This window comes from Mus caroli, chromosome 18 (assembly GCF_900094665.2).
Source record: "Mus caroli chromosome 18, CAROLI_EIJ_v1.1, whole genome shotgun sequence".
NCBI classification, from domain to species: domain Eukaryota; kingdom Metazoa; phylum Chordata; class Mammalia; order Rodentia; family Muridae; genus Mus; species Mus caroli.
The window spans coordinates 53,182,680-53,203,981 of record NC_034587.1 but is presented as its reverse complement, the minus strand read 5'-3'; the positions used below and the strand labels follow the sequence as shown (position 1 = coordinate 53,203,981).

Sequence of the window (21,302 nt, the reverse complement as noted above, 5' to 3'; positions counted from 1 at the left end):
GAAGAAGAAAGAAGAAGAAGAAGAAGAAGAAGAAGAAGAAGAAGAAGAAGAAGAAGAAGAAGAAGAAGAAGAAGAAGAAGAAGAAGAAAAGGGAGAGGAAGAGGAGGAGGAGGAAGAAGATGCTTCTGGGCTCTCCTGGCTTCATGGGGATGTAATTCTTATGCTACGAAGTTCACCCTTTTAAGGTATGCACTTTGTGGCTGGAGACTGACTCAGTGGTTAAGAACACCTGCTGTTCCTCTAGAAGATCCAAGTGTTTTCCTTAGTGCCCAAGTCAAGCATCTAACAACTGCCTCTAACTTAGCTCCAGGGAATCCAACACCCTCTTCTGACATCCCCACCCCCATGGGAACTCACACACGTGTGCCAAACCCTCACGTGCACATACAGAGAGATACATGAATAAAATAAATATTAAAACATAAAGTGTACATTTCTATGGGTATTATAGCACTAAATAAAATTGTGCACGTATCGCCACTACCCAACTCTAGAGCACGCCTCCTCTCCACAAACAAAATCAAAAAGCAAGTCCCTCAAACCTCCAGAAACCAAAACTCTGTGTCCACTGGTCATCAGTCCATCCCCTGGGAATACTGTCTGCTTTCTGTCGGTACAGATTTCCCTCTTTTGGGCATTTTATTTAAGTGGGATCATGCGGCCTTTGGTAAAGAGCCTTTCCCACCTGCATTGTAGCATTCAATAGTCTTTTATTCTTTACTATGGTTAAATAATATCCCAGTAACATTGACAGTCTACATTTTACTTAGTTATTCCTTAGCAGACTGTTATGTGATAGGCATTTGAACATTCTAATAATATATTATTCGCCAGTGTCATTAAACACAGGTTTCCTTCCATCTTTGCTAAGGAGATTTAAATAACAAACAATATAAGCAGGTTTTCCCGTGGACAAATGTAAATTTGCTGAGTCATATCATAACTCTATGATATCATAACTCTATGGTATGACTTCAACTTTCTGAAGAACTTGCCAACCTGCTTCATTCAAAGACGTCGTATGGTTTTACATTCTCAACAACAATGTAGAGGACCCCAATTTCTCTACACACCCCACCCCACTTGTTAGTGCCTGTCCTTTCATGTAGAGCCATGTCAGTGGACATGAGATGATATCATTGTGGTTTTAGTTTTTATGTCTTAATGACAAGTGATTTTTAGTATAATATTCTATTTTATCATCTACTCATAGGCTTTGTTTGGTGAAAAAAATCTGTTCAAATCCTTTGCTCACTTTTTTAAAAAAACTTATTTTTATTATTTGTGTGTGTGTGTGTGTGTCTGCCACATATGTGTGCATACCTGTGGAGGCCAGAAGAGGGTATAAAATTCCCAGGCACTGGAGTTATAGGCAGTTGTTAGTCCCCCAGCCTGGGTGCTAGGAACAGAACTGGGGTCTTCTGGATAAACAGCATTCCATTCTTAACTGCTAAGCCATCTCTCTGCCTCCTCCCTTTGCTGCTCCCCCTCCCCCCACAACCCTTGAGACAAGGTTTCTCTGTGTTGTGTAATCCTGGCTGTCCTGGAACTTGCTCGGTGGACCAGGCTGGCTCTGGATCTGCTTGGCTCTGCCTCCCGAGTGCTGGGATTGAAGGTGTGCTATCTTTTCACTGTTGAATAGTAAGAATTCTTAATCCTAGATTATCAACATATTCATGCTTTGTAAATATTTTCTTCCCCTCTGTGTGTTTTCTCTCACTCTCCTGGTTTATTATTGCTTCACTAATACTTTTGATTCCACACACCAGACTTTAATTGGTTCCTTACTTTAGGAGGGCAACATATTTTAGCCCAGTTCTGCCGCTTTATGAAAGAGGGCATTAAAGATAGTTTAGAGCCTAACTCTTCTCTTAGTGCTTGCATGCCTCTCCCCAGCTTCCTATCTGGACAGTAGCTTTCATTCCATAAGTTATTGTGATGCTTGGATTAGCTCTTGGGTGAGGGACTAGAGGAAGACGATGACTCAGGAGACTGCTCAGAAATGGTAAGTTGCTGTCATTTTTATTAAGAGACAGAGGAACTGGATCTAATGAAGCGTCACCTAGAAGGTCTCGCTGCTTTCTGATTGGCTGCTGAAACTCCATGGTTATTTCCCAGCAAACTTGATAGGCACATAGTAATCGTGATTTTATTTCCTTTGATCGGAATGATTAACAAGTCTTTGGGGGTCTAAGGAATCATAGGTTAAAAATAAACTGTCACATTGGCAGAAATGGACATCTTTATCCTGATGTGTTCTTACTCTCATTAATTAGTGGCTATTTATGTAATTGCATGGAAAATAATAGACAAAGCTCCCTCTTTATCAATTAGATATGGTACTGTAAGAAAGGTCACTTGATAATGCAGTTAAATATTTACCATGCTGTGCAGCATTATCTCAGAGCTTTCATATAGATGAAGAAACAGGAACAGAAGCAGGCGAGGGTTATTGTTGCTGTTTTTATCATTATATTTAAAATTCTATTATTTTATTTTATGTGCATGGGTGTTTTTCTTGCATGGATGACTGTGTACCAGGTGCATGCAGTACCCACAGAGGCCAGAAGAGGACACTGAGTTACCTATGACTGGAGTTATAGATGGTTGTGAGCCACCATGTAGATTCTAGGGAATTGAGTCTGGAACCACTGGGATATTAGCCAGTGCTTTTAGCTGCTGAGCCAATACACTAGCTTTGTTTTATCGTTATAAACCCAGATCTGGTGAAAGTTCAAAGTCAAATGATCATAGTTCAGCCCACTTCTAGAGGCAGGTGCTCCAGTAAAGGGGAGGTTCCATGCAACAGAGATGTGCTCTGTGTGTGTGTGTGTGTGTGTGTGTGTGTCTGCCTGTCTGTCTCTCTCTGTCTCTGCCTCTCTGTCTCTCTCTGTATTAGATTTTTCTGAAATCTTTTTTTCTCTTGTCCTAAATATGCACTGATTTTATTTTTTCTGAAATCTTACTGAAACAACTCAACATAAAATTTTATGTCATTAAAATGTCTAATGACCCAAATTCCATCTCTAGCACTTGTGTGGTGAAAGGAGAGTACGGGATCCTACAAGTTGTCTTCTGACCCCTATACGCATGCTACACACCAGTGCATGCCCCTTTCCCACAAAATAAAATAAAGTAAAATAAAAACAACTCCTACCACTTCTTGGCCTTTGGGTAAGATCGCTTATTAAAGCCAAAACTCTAGAGCTGAAGAGATGCTTCAGCCGTTAGAGGCTGGGCTCACAACCCTAGAGACAAAACAGTAAAACTCTTAATCAATAATTCATGCGCAAATATATTTCTCAGTTTTGAACAGTTATCAATTAAAGATGGGAACTATAATGAAATTATATTTGTCAATGCTGAAGCTGTTTAAACATCTTTTGGGAAACAATCATAATTTCTCTTTGCTGGGAGATAGTTACTAAGGGAAGCCACAGAGGTGTGTGTGTGTGTGTGTGTGTGTGTGTGTGTGTGTGTGTNTGTGTGTGTGTGTGTGTGTGTGTGTGTGTGTGTGTGTGTGTCTTTATTTGTTTGTTTGTTTCGTTTTTCTTAACTTTCAATCCCCAAATCTATCTATCTAGGGAATCCATTAAGGAAAGAAAAGGAAACAATCAGGTGCGTGTGGGGATTTTACAATGATGAATGCCATAGTCCCTTCTGTCAAAATGAGCAACAATTTCACAGATGATGGAGAAGCAACTGGAGAAGGAGATAAACACGTTCTATTGTAACCCAGGCTGATGAAGCAACGTGTAACCTGACAACCTGTTGACATTTGTCCACTATGCAGGTTTGTTTGGGAGACCTGCGATCTGAGGGCCTTAAAGAATGGGGCAGACTACAGTCAAATGCCATGGGCAACGTTCCTTCCATTTCAGCAAACATTCACATCGGGGATGAAACGAAAAAAGCAATGATCCAAGGAAAGGGGTTTGAGTTCCAGAAAAGCACATAAGTAAATAAATGTCATAAGCACGTAGTAAACATCAGCCCTTTCCCAGAAGTTCCTCAGAACAGATGGATTGAAACACAATTGCCTGGCACGTAGTATAGATTGTATCTGGGAAAGCATGAATGAAAACCAGAAAGCCATGTCCAGATCCAGGGCACACTGCGGTCAGCACCCAGCACAGTCTTTCGCCAGACTGACTTCTATAGCCACGTTCAGACAATCAAACAGAGTAAACACGTCTTATAGATTGAATGTAAATGTTGGTCGCAGGAGGTGTGAAAATCGTGGCCAAGAACCATCTGTGGAACAACATGCACCTGAGGTAAAAGGCCCCCTGCCTTTTCTCCTAGAGCCCCTCTTAGTTCCCCCATGGTCTTGTTCACAAGTCATTTTTATGACTGTGTTCTGATACCTCCTTTTTAAGGCAGTCCCCATTTATAGCAAGAACAGCCAGCTCAGGAGATAAAGTGTTCTCAGGCCTTCATTCTTGTGTGAAGACACACACAGGAAGTGCAAACTCACACGCATGAGCATACTGCGTGGGGCACTTTGCTGCCAGGAATGAGGACCCAGGCCTTGTAAGGCCTCAGCAGCTCCTTCTGCTAGTCCTTGTCCTGAGATTCCAGGCAACTGCTTAGAAAATGTCTGAAAATGTTATCCTGAGACCTAGTGGTCTAGTTCTTTATGATGGGGTAATGGCCATACGTAGGGCTGAGCATCCTGAAAATGCTAGGGGGCTCAAGTAATAGACAGCTCCCCTTGGGGTAACTCAGAAAATAAAGCAAATAGGGCATTAGCAAGAGTACCTTGCAAAGTAAACCCTCCGCTTTTTAATTTTTTAAAAAGGTGTTTCTTTTTTAAAAAGATTTATTCATTTATTTTACGTATATGAGTACACTGTAGCTGTACAGATGGTTGGAAGCCATCATGTGGTTGCTGGGAATTGAACTCAGGACCTCTGCTCTCTCCGGCTCCACTCTTTCCGGCCCAAAGATTTATTTATTCTATGTCAGTACACTGTAGCTGTCTTCAGACACACCAGAAAAAGGCACCAGACCTCATTACGGATGGTTGTGATGGTTGCTGGGATTTGAACTCAGGACCTTCGGAAGAGCAGTCAGTGCTCTTAAGGGCTGAGACATCTCTCTAGCTCTTAAAGGTGTTTCTTAAGGATGTACATCAGCCAGAGGTTTAAATAGTGCTACTCAGGTAAGCTAGGTAGCTCTCTATGAATATCATGGGGAGGGTAATTCATGACTCCTTTGGCCCCAAAGCAAACCAGAGCACAGTCACTTCGAGGAGGCTAGGACCCAGCAGTCCTGAGGAAAAGTCTTCCCTGTTAGCTGCTGCCCTGGGCTACTTGGGGGTTTCAGGGGCATAGCTATTAGAGTTCCAGAAGCTGTAGCGTTTCAAACTCCTGAGGGATAGCTATGTAAAGCAGAGGTGGGGGTCCTTGTCTCGCATGGGCAGGCTCTGGCTTTCATCCTCAGCACCAAGAAAACAAAGCCAACCACAACACCAACCATGATAACGCCTCCAGAACTGGAGGCTGGTGGTTTTGCTTGCATACACTGAACAAGGCTCTGGGTTTGAACCACCACAAAAATAACTCACAAACAGTGGCAAGCAATCCTGTGAGTGACACTTCAAAACTTCGTTTCGTTTTAGCTTTAAGCAAGTTGTGGGGTAAGGTTTATGATTTAATTTAAAGTAAAATTCCACATCAAGGAAACATGGGCGTGAGCAGGAGAGATGAAGGGCAGGAGATATGGGGGACAGAAGACATTGGGGGGACAGGAAATATGGGGAATAAGAGACAGGGAGCTGAACAAGAGACATGGGATAGAAGACACGGAGGAGAACGAGACATGGAGGAACAGAAAACATGTTGTGGGATGAATTTGGAGATTTATGTTAATAGTGTGGTTTTCAAAGTGGACACATGACTTCCGCCTGGTCTCTGTGTTGGCCACAGAGACTGGAGGTTCTGGAAGCAGGAGGTGGGTCCTTAGTTAGCCATTTACTTACTCAAGTAAGATTTGATTTCAACAGACTTTCTTCTATATGTGGTGTGTGCTAGAGGGGAAAGTGTGTATCCTTAACTACTTCTCACCCAACCAGGAACTCTAGGAGGAAAATATCCCTTTGTTTCTGTGTGAATTTCCAGTCTCTCACTACACCTTAATCACAACAGCAGCATTAGAATACTTGTTATATAATACACAGACAGACAGACAGACACACACACACACACACACACACACGATATTTCATGCTTACGTAATAGTGTGCCTATTTCTGGGACTCTCCACAGACAAAGGACAAGTGTAGTGGCCATGCCTTTAATCCCAGCACTCATGAGTCAGAGGCAGGTGGATCTCTGTGAATTCAAGGACAGCCTGATCTGCACTATGAGATCCAGCCAGGGATACATAGTGTGACCCTGTCTCAAAATAACAACAACAAAAATCACAACCACAACAAAAAGAATTCTCCACAATCCTGATTATCCACATCTCACAGTTGAAGGAAGTGAGATACACAGAAAGTTATTTCCTAAGTTACAAAGCCAGTTGTACACCAGGCAGTGCTCCTTACACAAATGCCCACCCCACCAAGAGATGCTTCGAAGTTTTTCGTGACTGCTTAAAGACATGACCCACCACACTTCCCATCTCACACTTCCCCAAAGCTTGCAGAGCACCTGTCACTTCTCTAGTCAGTAGACGGACCCTGACAGGCTTCAGCATTGTCTTCTGCTTCGTGATCCTGTTAAGGACATATGTGTTCCACAGAAACCATACTTTCAAAGTAATGTGTGTGTGTTGTGGGTATGTGTGTATTTTCTTGTGTGTGCACTTTGTGACTGTGCATGTGGGGGTCAGAGGTCAGTCTCCAATGTCAGAGTTTTCAGAAGCTGTCCGCCTTGGGTTTTGAGAGAGGGTCTCTCACTGGGACCTGGGGCTAATCAATTTAGAGAGGCTTGCTGACTGACTAAGTCCACAGTTCCTTTTGCCTCGGTCTCTCCAGCAACGAGAGACTACAACTCATGCCTTTATCATCACTATCACCATCACCATCACATCGCCATCACCATCACATCACCATCACCATCACGTCACCATCACCATCGCCATCACCAGAGGGCCGGGAATCAAACTCAGACCCTTGTGTCTGAATGGCAGAATTTTTGAGATGTTGACTATTTCCCTGGGTTATGGTATATGGTATTGTCAATGAGAATTTCTGTCTACAGAGATGGATTGACTGATTAGAACGGCAGTGATGTGCAGAGGTTGGAATGCTGCAGGTCCAGGACTAATTACCTTATCACAGCTAGCTTTAGCGCCCTGAACTGGCATTCTTTGTCCACCTCTGTGTAGGAACTAACATCCTGTGACTAGTAGATTAAAAACCTTTTGGAATCTATTACTTTAGTAGACAGTGAGCTTCCACCAATCCCAAAGCTATGAGCGCCATCAGATAGCATCTGAAGCCAATAGAGAAACTTCCCCCATCTCCCTGGAACGCCTCTCTGACGTTCCCACCGATGTATTTAAAACTTGCCTTGATTAATGACGTTCCTTGTCCTGTAAAAATTAAAACGTCATGAAACTGCCTTCATGTTGGAACATGGGATTTAGGTTAACCCAAGTCTGTGTTCCTGGGCCATGGTCAGTCAAAATGGCTCTGGAATAAACTAGTATTGCCTTTAAGAGAAGAGCTGAGATTCTATTTGTTTGTTTGTTTGTTTTTTATTTTTATTTTTTTTTTTGCGTAGGCAGGTATCATAAGTAAATCAATCAGGAGGCGCTGAGGCACATCTGCCCATTTACTAGAAACTAGCAGAATTGTTTAACAGTTAGTATAGGCTCAGGAATCCCAGATTTCTCTTTTACACAGTATGATGCCTGTTTCTGACTGTCTCTTCTGGGACTTGCAAGGCTATCCTAGGTGAGATAAATAAATGGAACTCAATGACCATTGAATTTTGACACTAGATTCGATCTCAAGCCAGGTGAAGTGCAGTGAAGTTGGCTAGGACGGGTCCATCAGGGTATTCGCTCCCGTAGCTAATTTTGTTTCTGTTGGTTCTATTTCCTTACATAGATAGCAACACAGAAGACTTGTCACTTTCCTACCTTATCTAAGCAACCTAGGGAGTGACCGTAATCTAGGCCCTCTCAACCTTCCTAAAGCTGTGACACCTTAATATCTCAGGTTGTGGTGACCCCCACCCCAACCATAAAATTATTCTGTTGCTACTTCGTAACTATAATTTTGCCACTGTTATGATCTGTAAGGTAAATATCTGTTTTCTAAAGGTCTTAGGTGACCTCTGTAAAAGGGTCATCAAAGAGGTCGAGACCCACGGGTTGAGAGCCACTGCTGTACACTGGTACACTGTAATCCAGCTGATACACTGAAAAATGACCAAGCTTACGGAAGTATTCCCAGGCATTAGCCACGGTGCACACACATGAGACAGTCATTTGTGCTGGGCTCTCTGCGAGCACTTGTTCATCCCATTCATGCTGCCTGGCGACGATCCCTACAGCCCCACAAAGCTGCTCCCTGCTCCGTCCTCCGCAGAGCTGCAGAGGAAGTGACTCCTAGAACGTTCACTACAGTTCTCCTCGCCTGCTTTTGCTTTTGTTAAACACACGTTAAGTAAATATCAAGTGAACAGAGACACAATCACACAAACACGTCCGTTTGTTTTTTTTTTTTTTAAATCTGCTGACAAAGTAAGGGTTTTTAAGTTGAATTAATCTGCATGGGTTTAAACTTTAAAGAAGGGTCAGGATTTAGAGCATAGATGATTAAATCGTGCTTTTCTAAAGATCTGCAATTTTTAATAGAGTGAAATTTTCTCAAACCCATTTCTAAATTTGGCTTTCTTACACTTTTTCATTTTTTTGCCAAAAGAAAGAAAGAAAGAAAGAAAGAAAGAAAGAAAGAAAGAAAGAAAGAAAAAAGAAAGAAAGCCCGATAACAGAAGTGACTTCCCAGCCAGCGTGACTTCCTCATGGCGGTCTATCTGGCCAAACCACATCTGTTCCTTAACTCAGTACTATAGAGCTTGTGGCCAGTGCCAGTGTCTACCCACACTGAAAGCGCAGATAAGCCTGGTGCATACGGTCAGTTATAACCAGACACAGATGCAGCCTTTGAGGGTCTGGGGGAAGTTATGCAACCTTAAGTTTTTCTGTAAGAAATGTCATGACTAAAATTTAGGTATAAAAGTGGGTATAATATATATATTATATATATATATATATATACACACACACGTATATATGACATATTACACATCATATATTATATATCACATATTATATATTTATTATATATCATGTATGGAATGAACAAAGAAATTAAATTATCAATTTGGAGAAGGCAAACATATATTACAACATCTCCAAATATAGAAAAGTAGTCCTCATTCAATACAAGGGTTACTTAATTACCAGACAGAATCTATGAAATATCTTTACAATTTGGGTCAATAGTAATTTTTTTAAAATCTGTTGTCATAAATGCTGGTCGATGTGACACACAGATGACAAGGATATGTTTGTATTATTTGAGGTTAGTCCCCACCACACACCACAAGCAGGAATTTTGACAAACTATTGTGTGCAGTTACCCTAAAAAAAACCCAAGTCTAATATTGGTTATTTAGTTATGTCATTGGAGTCTTGTCTTTATAGTCACCCAGAGGTGACTAAGCAATCGTAAGATTGGTGTCTGTCACTTGGGACTTACACATCTGATGATGGGAAGGACTAAGCCAAAGCCTAGCTTCTGGCTCTGTGCATTTCCAATTCTTGATTCTCTTCCCCTATCCACGTGCCTCTGGTTTATGGCACCTGTAGGGAATAATGTTCATATTATGATATTATCAGTGGCTCTGCATCCCTGTGCCACTAAGCAGGATAAATTGCCTGAAAGGCATTCCAACCCCAGATGGTCAGCAAGGTCTAATGTGTACACAGAGATAAAGGCGAATTACAAAAATACATTCCATAAACTCCCAGCGAAATGAGTCTCCAAACAGCATTCCCTAGATCAGAACGTCAAAGACGCCCTTGGCTCTTCAACCAGAGGGGAAAATTAGCAGAGAAGGAGAGCAACCAGAGCCACGGTAGGAGTTAGAACTGTAGGAGTATGTGTGTGAGCATCTCACTGCAAACTCCAGGGGCCCCGGAAGGTAAGTGAGGTACAAGGTAAAGTTGTGCTGGCTTGATTAAAAAGCAAGCAAGCAAGCAGACAGACAGACAGACAGACAACCATGCCCCAGTGCAATATATTCTGAAAACGGCCCCAGGAAAGTCCCCCAGAGGTTGGATGAGGCCTTTTCAGAAGGTTCATCTTGAACAAGGAAGAAAGACTATGAGGCAGTCAAGGTAGAGAGAGGTGCGCTGCATGTTTGAAGCTCCATGGCACAGAGTGCTATTACTAAGAACCCAGTCTATGCTTTGGGTAAGTGACTGCGGAGGGCTGTGTGTTGATGTTGGGTGAGAGATTCTCTCTTCTGGCAGTGTTAGCTGCTGAATATGTCTATCTTCTTCCACTTCGAGAACTCTGACTCTCCTTAGGAAGAGACCTCCTCATTCCCACCTCCAGAGTCACAGTCCCCTTACAGCCTCGTGTTCTTCATTCTCACTGCCTTCTGAGTTTGCTTGCCCCCCCCCACCCCCCGCCCTTCTGAGGTTCGCCAGCAGTCCTGCTGCTCTGACACTCTTCACAGAAATACTTGTCCCACATCCAGGAAATCAATGACTACTACCCTACCAGTCTTGCTTTCTTTGACTGTTATCAAGTCCTCCTCCCTCCTGGAGGAGGGAGTAGCGATGTTCACAGTCTCCAAACTCAGCTCCCCCCGTAGAGTCTGAATTTCCCTCTTGTAGCAGTGACTCCGGTGGACAGGAGTGACAATAGACTATGGCACAAAGTCTACTTGGTTCCTGCTCTTCAGGTGCTGTGGAGTGCCTGTCCTTTGTGCCTGGTTGAGCAAGAGGGAAGCTCTGGGAAAAGGGAGAGCTAGAATGAGGAAGGCAATCGCTCCCTCTCCCACCCACTGGTAGCAGCTGCTAGAGTGGAGGAGTGGAAGGAACTAACTCAGGTCACCAAGCATGAGTGTGACTGTGTGGCCACCCTGCATTCTGATGTCATTGTTGGTTATCTGGAACAGTCCCCAAACCAGAGCTCGGGGACAGTTGTCAGGCATGGCTGGTCCTCTTTCCTGCATTCCAGCACAGCTCTGCCTCATTCTTGACCTGATGGGTTAACATCAGGAACCCAGTGTGTGTCCCTAAAACCCATAATGGGCCTTACACTTAAGGGTCAATGAAGAACTTTCCCCTTGCTCTCACTGCCAGTCTACACAATGAGTGTTCCAAAACAACTTGATCCAATAAAATTTCTTGATTTTTCTGTTTGCTGGAAGACAAAGTTAACTAATTACCGTATACTCATTAAGTCTAATTAATTTAATAGATGAATTAAAAACTGAAATCAAAAGGAAAAGAACATGATTGATTCTAGATAGGGTGAAGGAGAAAGTTTATTATAGATATGTGGGAGAGCATGGCCAGAGGAGGGGACATCTGGGAGAGTCCAGATGGATGTGACCAGACTGAACTGTGCGTGTGAGGAGAGGGGGAGGGAAGGAACAGAGGGGAACCAGGTGCAGCAGCCAGGAGGCCCAAAGAGCTCAGCTAACCAGAATGGTTGGATTATACAAGGAAGGGCAGTGCAGCCCCCTGAGCTTGAGGGTTCCGTGTAGGGGGCAGGGTATGCCAGCCAGGAGGGCCCTGTAACAAGCAGGAGCTGAGGGGAGCAGGGGGAACCTGGAGGCCAGGTCCTGCTTTCATATGTTAAATAGGCACCTCAGCCATTTATCCCAGGCTTGAAATCTAACAAATATTAATTATGATTTAATTATTAAGATGAATCAATTTAACTATTAATTTGCCAAAACTTTGCCCAATTAAATGTACATTAAGTTGTAGCAATTTGTATTTCTTATGAGGCTGTCTAGTGTCCTACATACTTTAGCAAATGGTGATTTTGTATGTGTGTGTGTGGTTTTGAATGTAGTGACAATATACATATTATACATGTCAAGATTTTTTTTGGCTTTGAATTATTTTTTTAATATTTTTTATTACGTATTTTCTTTAATTACATTTCCAATGCTATCCCAGAAGTCCCCCATACCCTCCCCCCTACTTTCCTACCCACCCATTCCGATTTTTTGGCCCTGGCGTTCCCCTGTACTGGGGCATATAAAGTTTGCNTGTCCAATGGGCCTCTCTTTCTAGTGATGGCCGACTAGGCCATCTTTTGATACATATGCAGCTAGAGTCAAGAGCTCCGGGGTACTGGTTAGTTCATAATGTTGTTGCACCTACAGGGTTGCAGATCTCTTTAGCTCCTTGGATACTTTCTCTAGCTCCTCCAATGGGGGCCCTGTGATCCATCCAATAGCTGACATGTCAAGATTTTTAAATGAGGTCATTTTAATGGAAGCTAAGGAAGTGTGTGGTAGCTTTTATAGCTCCTTGGAAAACCTGAATTAGAAGTTGTTTTTTTTTTTAAAGTCTGAAAAAGATTGATAAATACCGAGATGTTGAAGAATCTCCTTTAAAATTGGAAAGAAGAATGTCTGAAATGCCTGCCTACGTGCAACATTCTAATTGTGTTTCTTGCTTGTGTAATAAATAAAAATTAATTAAAAAAAGATAAGAAGAGTGGAATGGGGAGATGGCTCAGTGTGTTAGAACATTTGAAAACCTGGGTTTGATCTCAGCACTCAAATAAAAAGCCAGGCATAGTCTGGGCAATGGTGGCACACACCTTTAATTCCAGCACTTGGCAGGTGGATCATCAGAGTTCATCGGAGGCAGGCAGATCTCTGAGTTCGAGGCCTGCCTGGTCTACAGAGTGAGTTCCAGGATAGCTAGAGCTACACGGAGAGACTCTGTCTTGAAAAACCAAACCAAACCAAACTGAACCCAAATCTAGACATGGCCACTGTGGTAGTTTGAATATACTTGGCCCAAGGAGTGGCACTATTTGGAGGTGTGGCCTTGTTGGAGGAAGTGTGTCACTGTGGGCATGGGCTTTAAGACCCTCATCCTAGCTTCCTAGAAGCCAGTCTTCTCCTAGTGGCCTTCAGATGAAGATGCAGAACTCTTAGCTCTTCCTGCACCATGCCTGCCTAGACTCTGCCATGCTCCTGCCTTCATGATAATGGACTGAACCTCTGAACCTCTAAGCCAGCCCCAATTAAATGTTGTCCTTTTAAGAGTTGTCATGGTCATGGTGTCTGTTCACACCGGTAAAACCCTAAGACAGCCATACATGCACATAACCTCAGTACTATGTGGGCAGAGACAGGAGGATTGCTAGGCCTTCCTGGATGCCAGTTTCATTCCTGGTTCAGTGAAAGCCCTGTCTCAAGGGAGTAGAGTGGATAAGGACAGAACTAAGCATCCAATATTCTCCTTAGACCCCTGCACAAATGCACACCTGAACACATGTATAGTACACCAGACCCCCCTAAACAGACACAGTAAAAAAATATATTAATCTTCTTAATTATTTTATTATCTACAAAATAGACATTTTAAAGCCTATAAATTATCAAAACCAATAAAAGGGTGTTGAATAAAAGATCAATTTAGAGATGTGCCCAAACACATGTGCATATAAATGCACCCACACACACATCACACACACATGTACATGCAAAAACCCCTCAGTCAATTTAGAAACCTAAATACATTTCTATACAAGATTAACAAAATAATTGCAAGAAAATGTGTTTACAATAGCAACACAGAATCCAAGTACCTAGAAGTAAGTACAATAAATGATCTATAAGATCTTTGTGTAGGATGTTCTAAAATCTTGTTGAAGGTTATTAAGATGATCTAAGTAAATGGAGAGATATATCATGTCTATAAATATGGACATTTATGCTGTAAGGATGCCAACTTTCCTTAAATTGGTTCAATGCCATTTCAATTAAAATTAAAAGGCAATGCTAAGACTTACTAGAGTAACTATACCCTTCCATTAGGTTAGGAGTCCCTTTTTTTAACCAGGTTTTTTTTTCTCTATAATGTGATAAAAATTAGTAGGATGTATGCCAGTCTGACTTTTCATATTAGGCACGAGAGGAAAGGCTAATCAAGAAATAATGTAGAACAATTCAGTATCTAAATAAAATACTTTGTTTTTTCCAAGACAGGGGTTCTCTGTGTAGCTCTGGCTGTCCTGGAACTCTTTATAGATCAGGCTGGTCTCAAACATACATCTGCCTGCCTCTGCTTCCTGAGTGCCAGGATTGAAGTTGTGCACCACTACTACCTGGCCTAAATAAAAATTCTAATTCTCTTGATTAACACAGAGAAACAAAGATATTCCAGATGTAAGTAGAACCTTACCTTAAAAGGAAACATTAAACAAACCAACAAATGAGCATTCTTGTAAGGTGTTCTCTACAGAAAACCACAACCAATCACAACACGGAATTGCAGAGTTCAAATTCTAATGGATACATGGACAAAACACTCCCTCACCTAAGGCATAGGCAGCATTTGGAAAAGGGGGATGAAAGACAGAAAAAGCCAGAGGCCGGGGATTTACTGTGAGATTGTCTTTCCCAGTAATGTCTGAAGCTACACCCATAACGTCTCACCAGCAAGACTTCACAAAATGAGCTGAACAAGGGTGATATCAGTAGGCACACTAAAATGGATGGGAGAAAGACCATGGGGCCGCGACCCTATACAAAGACAACTCCAGGCAACCAAGGAATGCTGAGAATGGGAGAAATAGTCTTCCCCAGTGACTATTAGTCATGCAATACCAAATATTTATCCTTGAGAACACACATACAAGTAACATTATACAGACTGGGGTTATACATATATTTCCACAATGGCACCACCCACAATGGGCTGGGTCCTCCCACATCAATCACTGATTTAAAAAATGCTCTACAGGCTTGCCCACATCCTGATCTTATAGAGACATTCTCTTAACTCAGGCTCCTTCCTCTCAGGTGACTCTAGCCTGTGTTAAGTTGATATAAAACTGGACAGCACAATCTCCCTTATCCCTGGTGTGTGCTTCTTTCCACACTGTTCATGACTGGCTCTTTCCATTGGGGTTAGTATCACTTCCTTGGGGGAGCCTTTTGACCACTTCACTTACATTAGTTTCCCTAATTTCTTTTTCCTCTTAGCTTTGACTTGTTTTCCATTAAAAATACTGGTTTTAAATTATGCATTTATGTATGTATGCATACATCTATATGTTTCTTTGTTTATTTTGTTTCCTTTTTCAATATTAAATTCATCTCCACCATGAAACCAAGGAGTACCCTTCTCTGGCTCATGATGGTATCCCTTCCACATAGTCTGGCCTACAGTAGTTACTCAATAAAGTTTGACTTAATTACATGCTTGAATAAAAATAGTGCATGGATTCTATCTGTTTCTATTTAAGGTAGTTGATCAGAGTGTAAGCTTTATCAGCTCTAGTTCATGGGAAGTGTAAATGTAACTTTTATTCACCTGATATAATTGTCTTGAATAAGCTCACCCTTTCTAGATCCTTCTGAACTCTGGCTGGCTGGTTCACCTCAGCTGTTCTGGCTCAAATTCCTCTACAAGCTGACAGATTCAATCTGGTTTCTCTCAGCTTCTCACTGAATTGCTCTGCTTGTCCTCTAACTAACTCTGGCAATTTGTTTTAATCTTTTGGCTCCTTCTTATTCTCTGGCTTCAACTGCCTCTGCTGACTGAGAGGCATGAACTCATGAATGAGTGCAACTCCACTGTACTCATTGCATCACACTGCACTCACTGCACCACAGTGCATCATACTGCACTCACTGCACTGCACTGTGCTCACTGCATCACACTGCACTCACTGAACCGCACTGCACTCACTGCACCATACTGCACTCACTGTACCACACTGCACTCACTGCACTGACTTCCAACTCACTGAACTGACAAACTGACTCCCCAATAAACCCTTGCACTTTTCCTGTGCTGTTCTTAAGTAGACTCTTCTGTCTGTTCTCATGAGAGTTGGGCATAATCTATCTCTGACCCATTCTGTCAAATCTTTCTCTGATTTGTCACTTTGTCTGCCCCTCAATTAGATGCCATTTTCAAACATGACTGCTTCCTTCTACAAACTAACCTTTAGGGATTAAAGGTATATACTAAGGGTGTGTCTGTATTCCAGCCAGATCATACTGTAATTCAGGGCATGTCTGCTTTCTGGCCAGATCAAATAGACCTAGAAGGTCTTTTTTTTTTTTTTTTTTTTTTTTTTAAAGATTTATTTATTTACTATATATAAGTACACTGTAGCTGTCTTCAGACACTCCAGAAGAGGGCGCCAGATCTCGTTGTGGATGGTTGTGAGCCACCATGTGGTTGCTGGGATTTGAACTCTGGACCTTCGGAAGAGCAGTCGGGTGCTCTTACCCACTGAGCCATCTCACCAGCCCTAGAAGGTCTTTAGATGTGATTTCTTGCCAGAAAAGCTATGTTGCTGGATTAAAATTTCTCTATAGGAAGGATACCAAACAGCCACAGTCACAGAAATGTCGTATATATAGAATATAGAAGATGTGTTTATTTGTTTATTTTATATCTGAAAAATTTAACCAAGTGACTAAACTGTTGTTCAAAGTAATTTCAGTAATTTTATACACAAAATACCAGGCTCTTTCAACTAGATTAAAAGTTCTTCAAAGTCTACACTATCTGGAGGTATATAGATGTATTTTAGGTTGTTTCTAATACACATTTAAAAGTAGCACTCATAAATACTAAGATGGAGAAGTGATGTTAAATACTATGCAGGGGACATAGATCTGGATCCTTTCAAAAAGATGGGAGCATTTAGATTTGAGCACCCTTTTCTTTTTGTAAGGATTTTATTTTTATTTTAAAACTATGCATATATGGGGCAGGGGTGGTTGTACATAGACCATCAGTGCCCATGGACACCAGAAGAAGGCATCAGATTCCCTGGAGCTGGAATTACAGGGATTTGTGAAGCACTAGATGTAGATGCTGGGACCAGACAGATCACCAGTCTTCTGCACGATTAGCAAGTGCTCTTAACTGCTCAGACACTTCTGCATTTCTTTTTATCCTACTTTTTTTAAATTGAAAATTGTATTCATTATATTTACTTAAATCACAGCTATTAATATATTTTGTTTGCTAGTGCACCTCATTTATCCACTTTATTTTTGCATTCCAAAGAAGGGCTTGGGTGACTGTTTAACGATAGGCTAAGGAGACAGCATTTGAAAGACCATTGAAACTCCACAGAACATGAACACGTGCTGCAGGAGTTGGATATTTCATTTTTTAAAAAGCTTTATTTAATTTTATTTTCTGTGCATGAGTGTTTTGCCTGCATGCTTATCTTTGTACCACATGTATGCATTGCCCAAGAAGGAGAAGAGGGTGTCAAATGCCCTGGCATCGGAGCTACAGACAGTTCTGAGCTGTCATGTGGGCTCTGGGGAGTGAACCCAGGTCCTCTGCGAGAGATGCCGGTGCTCTCTGCACTGATGAGCCATCTTGCTAGCTCAGAGTTTTACATTGTCAGTCACTCAGCTAGCCACTAACGCTGGGTGGAAAAATTAAGCCAACAGCATGAAAACATATGAAACAACGATTGAAACTAAATTAACAAGGAGTTGAGTTTTCATTAGTAATATGTCATTACACAGCGTCAGAGCAGTGCATTGATTTTAACACAGCTACAAAGGGACACATCTCGACTGTGGTCAAAGGTTCTGTAAGTCACTGTACAGTAAGGAGCTGAACCAGAGCTCATAGTAATACTTGAATATTTAATTAGAAAGGCAAAAAAGAGGGCAATTGCCTGAATGTTTTAAGAACTACTACTTAAATAGCATCTTAATAGCAAGCCAGGGAATTCTGACACCATAGTAGGTTTCTGCTTTGACTGTCTAAGTTTGCTCTCTGAAAACCTACAGCAAGTCAGGAACTGAGGAGAGTCTCGGTATCTAGTTTTCTGATACAAAAAGAATATGTAAGAAAAAGAAAGATTGAGCTTAGTGGTGGCTATATATATATATAATTTTTTTCTCAGTTCATACCCGTTCTCTTGTCACACCTTCCAAATGCACCCTGCAGGATCCTATGAAGTTTTTTTCCCCCTGGTCCAGTGTTCCTCCAAGGAACCTAGTTCCCAGATCTCCAAGGGCCACCTGAGAGGTGGCTGGAGGCGACTTGGGGAGTGCCACGGAGAGCCGGGTTGTACCTACCTGAGAAACACGGAGCTCGGGCTGTCAGTGGAGCTGTGTGGGGCCTCAGCACTGGTCTTCGGGTTGCTGGGGATCTCGAACTTGAACACATTTTCACTGGAGGAAAGCCGTTTCTTCACCATTATCGTCTTGGCCACCACCACTCCAAGGCGCCAGCTCAAAAGCTCATTTCGAGAGCTCTCAAATAAAGTGAAAAGTTGTATTTCAGCCCGTCACAGTGCCTGCTATGCAGGAAGTTCCTACCTGACTCTGATCTAGCCCAGGCAATTTTTTTTTTTAAAGTTAGTTAATGAGTAACCTATCAGTATGACACAGCATGGTTCTCATCCCACTAACATTTGCTCTGAAAGAGAAACAGATGTGTTTGGGGAATTCGGCTCTCTCGCTTTGGTAATGTGAGCATTGCTGACTGAATCTGTGGACTTAGGCAGAAAACCCTACGGAAAAATAAACAGTTTAACCAAAACACAGACAGAGAAGCAGAGCAGGCTGCAGGTGGACATTAAAAACAGGACCTTGCTAACAGCCCGAGCCTGCTGGGCAGGGTGAGGAATGTAGATGTGCTATGCCCCCCCCTCCCCCCCCCCCCCCCCCCCCCCCCGGAAATAATCCTCATCAGAATGCCCAGGATGCTTAAAGTTGTGTGAGCCTTGGTCCTCGGAACCTGATGAACAAGACAAGGCAAAGTCAACTGAATCCAAACACTGGCTGTGTATTCTGCTGAGGTACAGCTGGCCACAGCCTTTAACAAAGCCTCAACAGCAAAAAGACTCTAAGAAACAAGAGCTGGAGTCTCATCTGTTATTGCTGACTGGGCAATTCATATGGTCCCTACCATACTGGGTGCGGTGTCTGTCTCTCTGCCACACAAGCTTAGAAGATAATTAATTCCATGGAAGAGTGCCCATAGTGATTTGTAATTAAGCATGGGCTGATATACATGGTACCCAAGCCCAGGAAGTCCAGAGAGGACAGTTCTTTATGTGATCGTATTCAAACACCCATGCTCATGTGCTGGAAAACCCCGGACTCCTCCTCGTTGTGTTTCTACAGTAAGGAGGGTTTACACCAGAGGAGTTTGAGTTCTTTTCTTGTGATTTTTGTGATTAGCCAGTGACATCAAGAAAAGTACAGATTTGGAGTGTGGAAGGCAGCACAGTTTCCTGGGAAATCAAACCTTCAGCCTTGGCCTTATCGCTGCCGATAACCAGCCAGGGGCAGGTTTGCTGATTGCCCCACTGTCTCTAGGCACACTCTGGAAATTAGACAATGTATGTGTATTGCAGTGGAATTATACTGGTACCCAGTAGGGTGACCTGTTTATCTTTGTCTGCCTAGGGTTTTTCTCTCTTTAGGCCTGAATGTTATGACTCCTAGGAATCAACCATTGCTAGGCAAACTAACTGGTGGCCACACTAGTGGCCTAGGCTGAGACACTGATGGTGTCTTGGACCCAGCTATTCCCTTATGATTCCTGTCGAGGCATAGTCTATGTCTCTTTTGTTACTTTTTCTTGGTATTTCCATTGTGTGGGAAATCACATTGCAAAGCCATGGCATAAAAGCTAAGTGATACTCAAGTTGCATGAAATCGATCATCATAGCTCTTTGAAAAGCAGCTATTTCCATGATAGCTTCTACTCTTTGTTAAGAAAAGTCTGCTTGGCCCAGATATTAACAACTAGTGTTGTGTAGGATATTGTTTCTCTCCTACAGGTATGGATTTTAGCCAGAAGCAATGTTTAACTTAGAATAAAACGTCTTTAAAGGAGAATATTCTGGTGTCATGGCTTTCACTAGGAGAGCTTTTCCAGTACTCCATTAACAAAACACATACCTATTGGCAAAGTTCTCCCCTAGCCTGCAGCCTTCACTGAATCCCTACCTGCTCTGTGGCTCCTTCTCACATTCTGTATTTTAGTGTAAAAGTCTTGGTTTAGATGACGTCCCAAAGTCTTCTCAGCCTCTTTGTGTAGGCATCACAGAGTAAAATTTGACTCTAAGTATATATATATATATATATATATATATATATATATATATATATAATTCTTCAATCAAACAGGGTCCATAGTTCCAACAACTTGGCATTGCACAATGACGATAGTCTTGTTAATTGAGCCCAGGTGGTCTGAAGTCTATGTCTGAAGAAGTAATTTGCCTTCTGCTGCTAGGCTAGATCTGAGGTGGGGACTCTCTGGCTGTTTATTCCTCTTTCCTCCTCTTCCTTCTCTGCCCTGTCTTTTCTAGGAGTGTAGGATTTGGCTCTCCAGGCATACAATCGAACTGAAAACACCAAACAGTTTCAAAACAGCTTCCCAACGGCATGAAATATCAATTTCTACTTGTAAACATTTACAATGTTTCCTCCATGCTTAAGGAAAGTTAGAAAGATCTATACTCAGAGACTCATATGGTGAATTAGCCTGTCTTGGCTCATATGAACAGCATTAGTTGGTGTGCGCTAAGCTTCTGTTACTACCATTTGGGAATAGAAGGTTTGAGGACGCAGTCTGTACACAGATTCAGAAAAATACTATGGATGACAGGAAAGACTATGGCTTTTTAAAAATGATTTATGTTTAATTATGTGTATGCTCCTGGGTCTGTGTGGTATATGTGAGTGTAGTGTCTACAGAGGCCAGGAGAGTCTGTTTGATAACCTGGTGTTGGAGTTACAGACAATGGTGAGCTGCCCAGTGTGAGTTCTGGAAACCAAACTTGGGTTCTCTATAGAAGTCCTTTTGTTAAAGAAGCAATATGTGCTTTTAACGGCTGGGTCATCTTCTCTAGCCCCGACTGACTTTTGAGCTGGCCATGTTTTCACTAATTTTGAGTAGATACTGTATTAGTTAGGGTTTTATTGCTGTGAACAGACACTATGACCAAGGCAAGTCTTATAAAAAAACAACATTTAATTGGGGCTGGCTTACAGGTTCAGAGGTTCAGTCCATTATCATCAAGGTGGGAGCATGGCAGTATCTAGGCAGGCATGGCGCAG

General features: G+C 42.2%; 1 protein-coding gene across 1 annotated transcript in view; it reads right to left on the bottom strand.

Moving 5' to 3' along the window:
- Nucleotides 1-18,551, bottom strand: part of Gramd2b (GRAM domain containing 2B) — a 111,781-nt gene extending 93,230 nt beyond the window's left edge. Inside the window, exon 1 of the mRNA XM_021150618.2 lies at nucleotides 18,303-18,551. Within this exon, the coding sequence (XP_021006277.1) occupies nucleotides 18,303-18,424 (122 nt within the window). The 5' untranslated portion in view covers nucleotides 18,425-18,551. The remainder of the gene's footprint in view (nucleotides 1-18,302) is intronic.
- Between the last annotated feature and the right edge of the window lie 2,751 nt (nucleotides 18,552-21,302).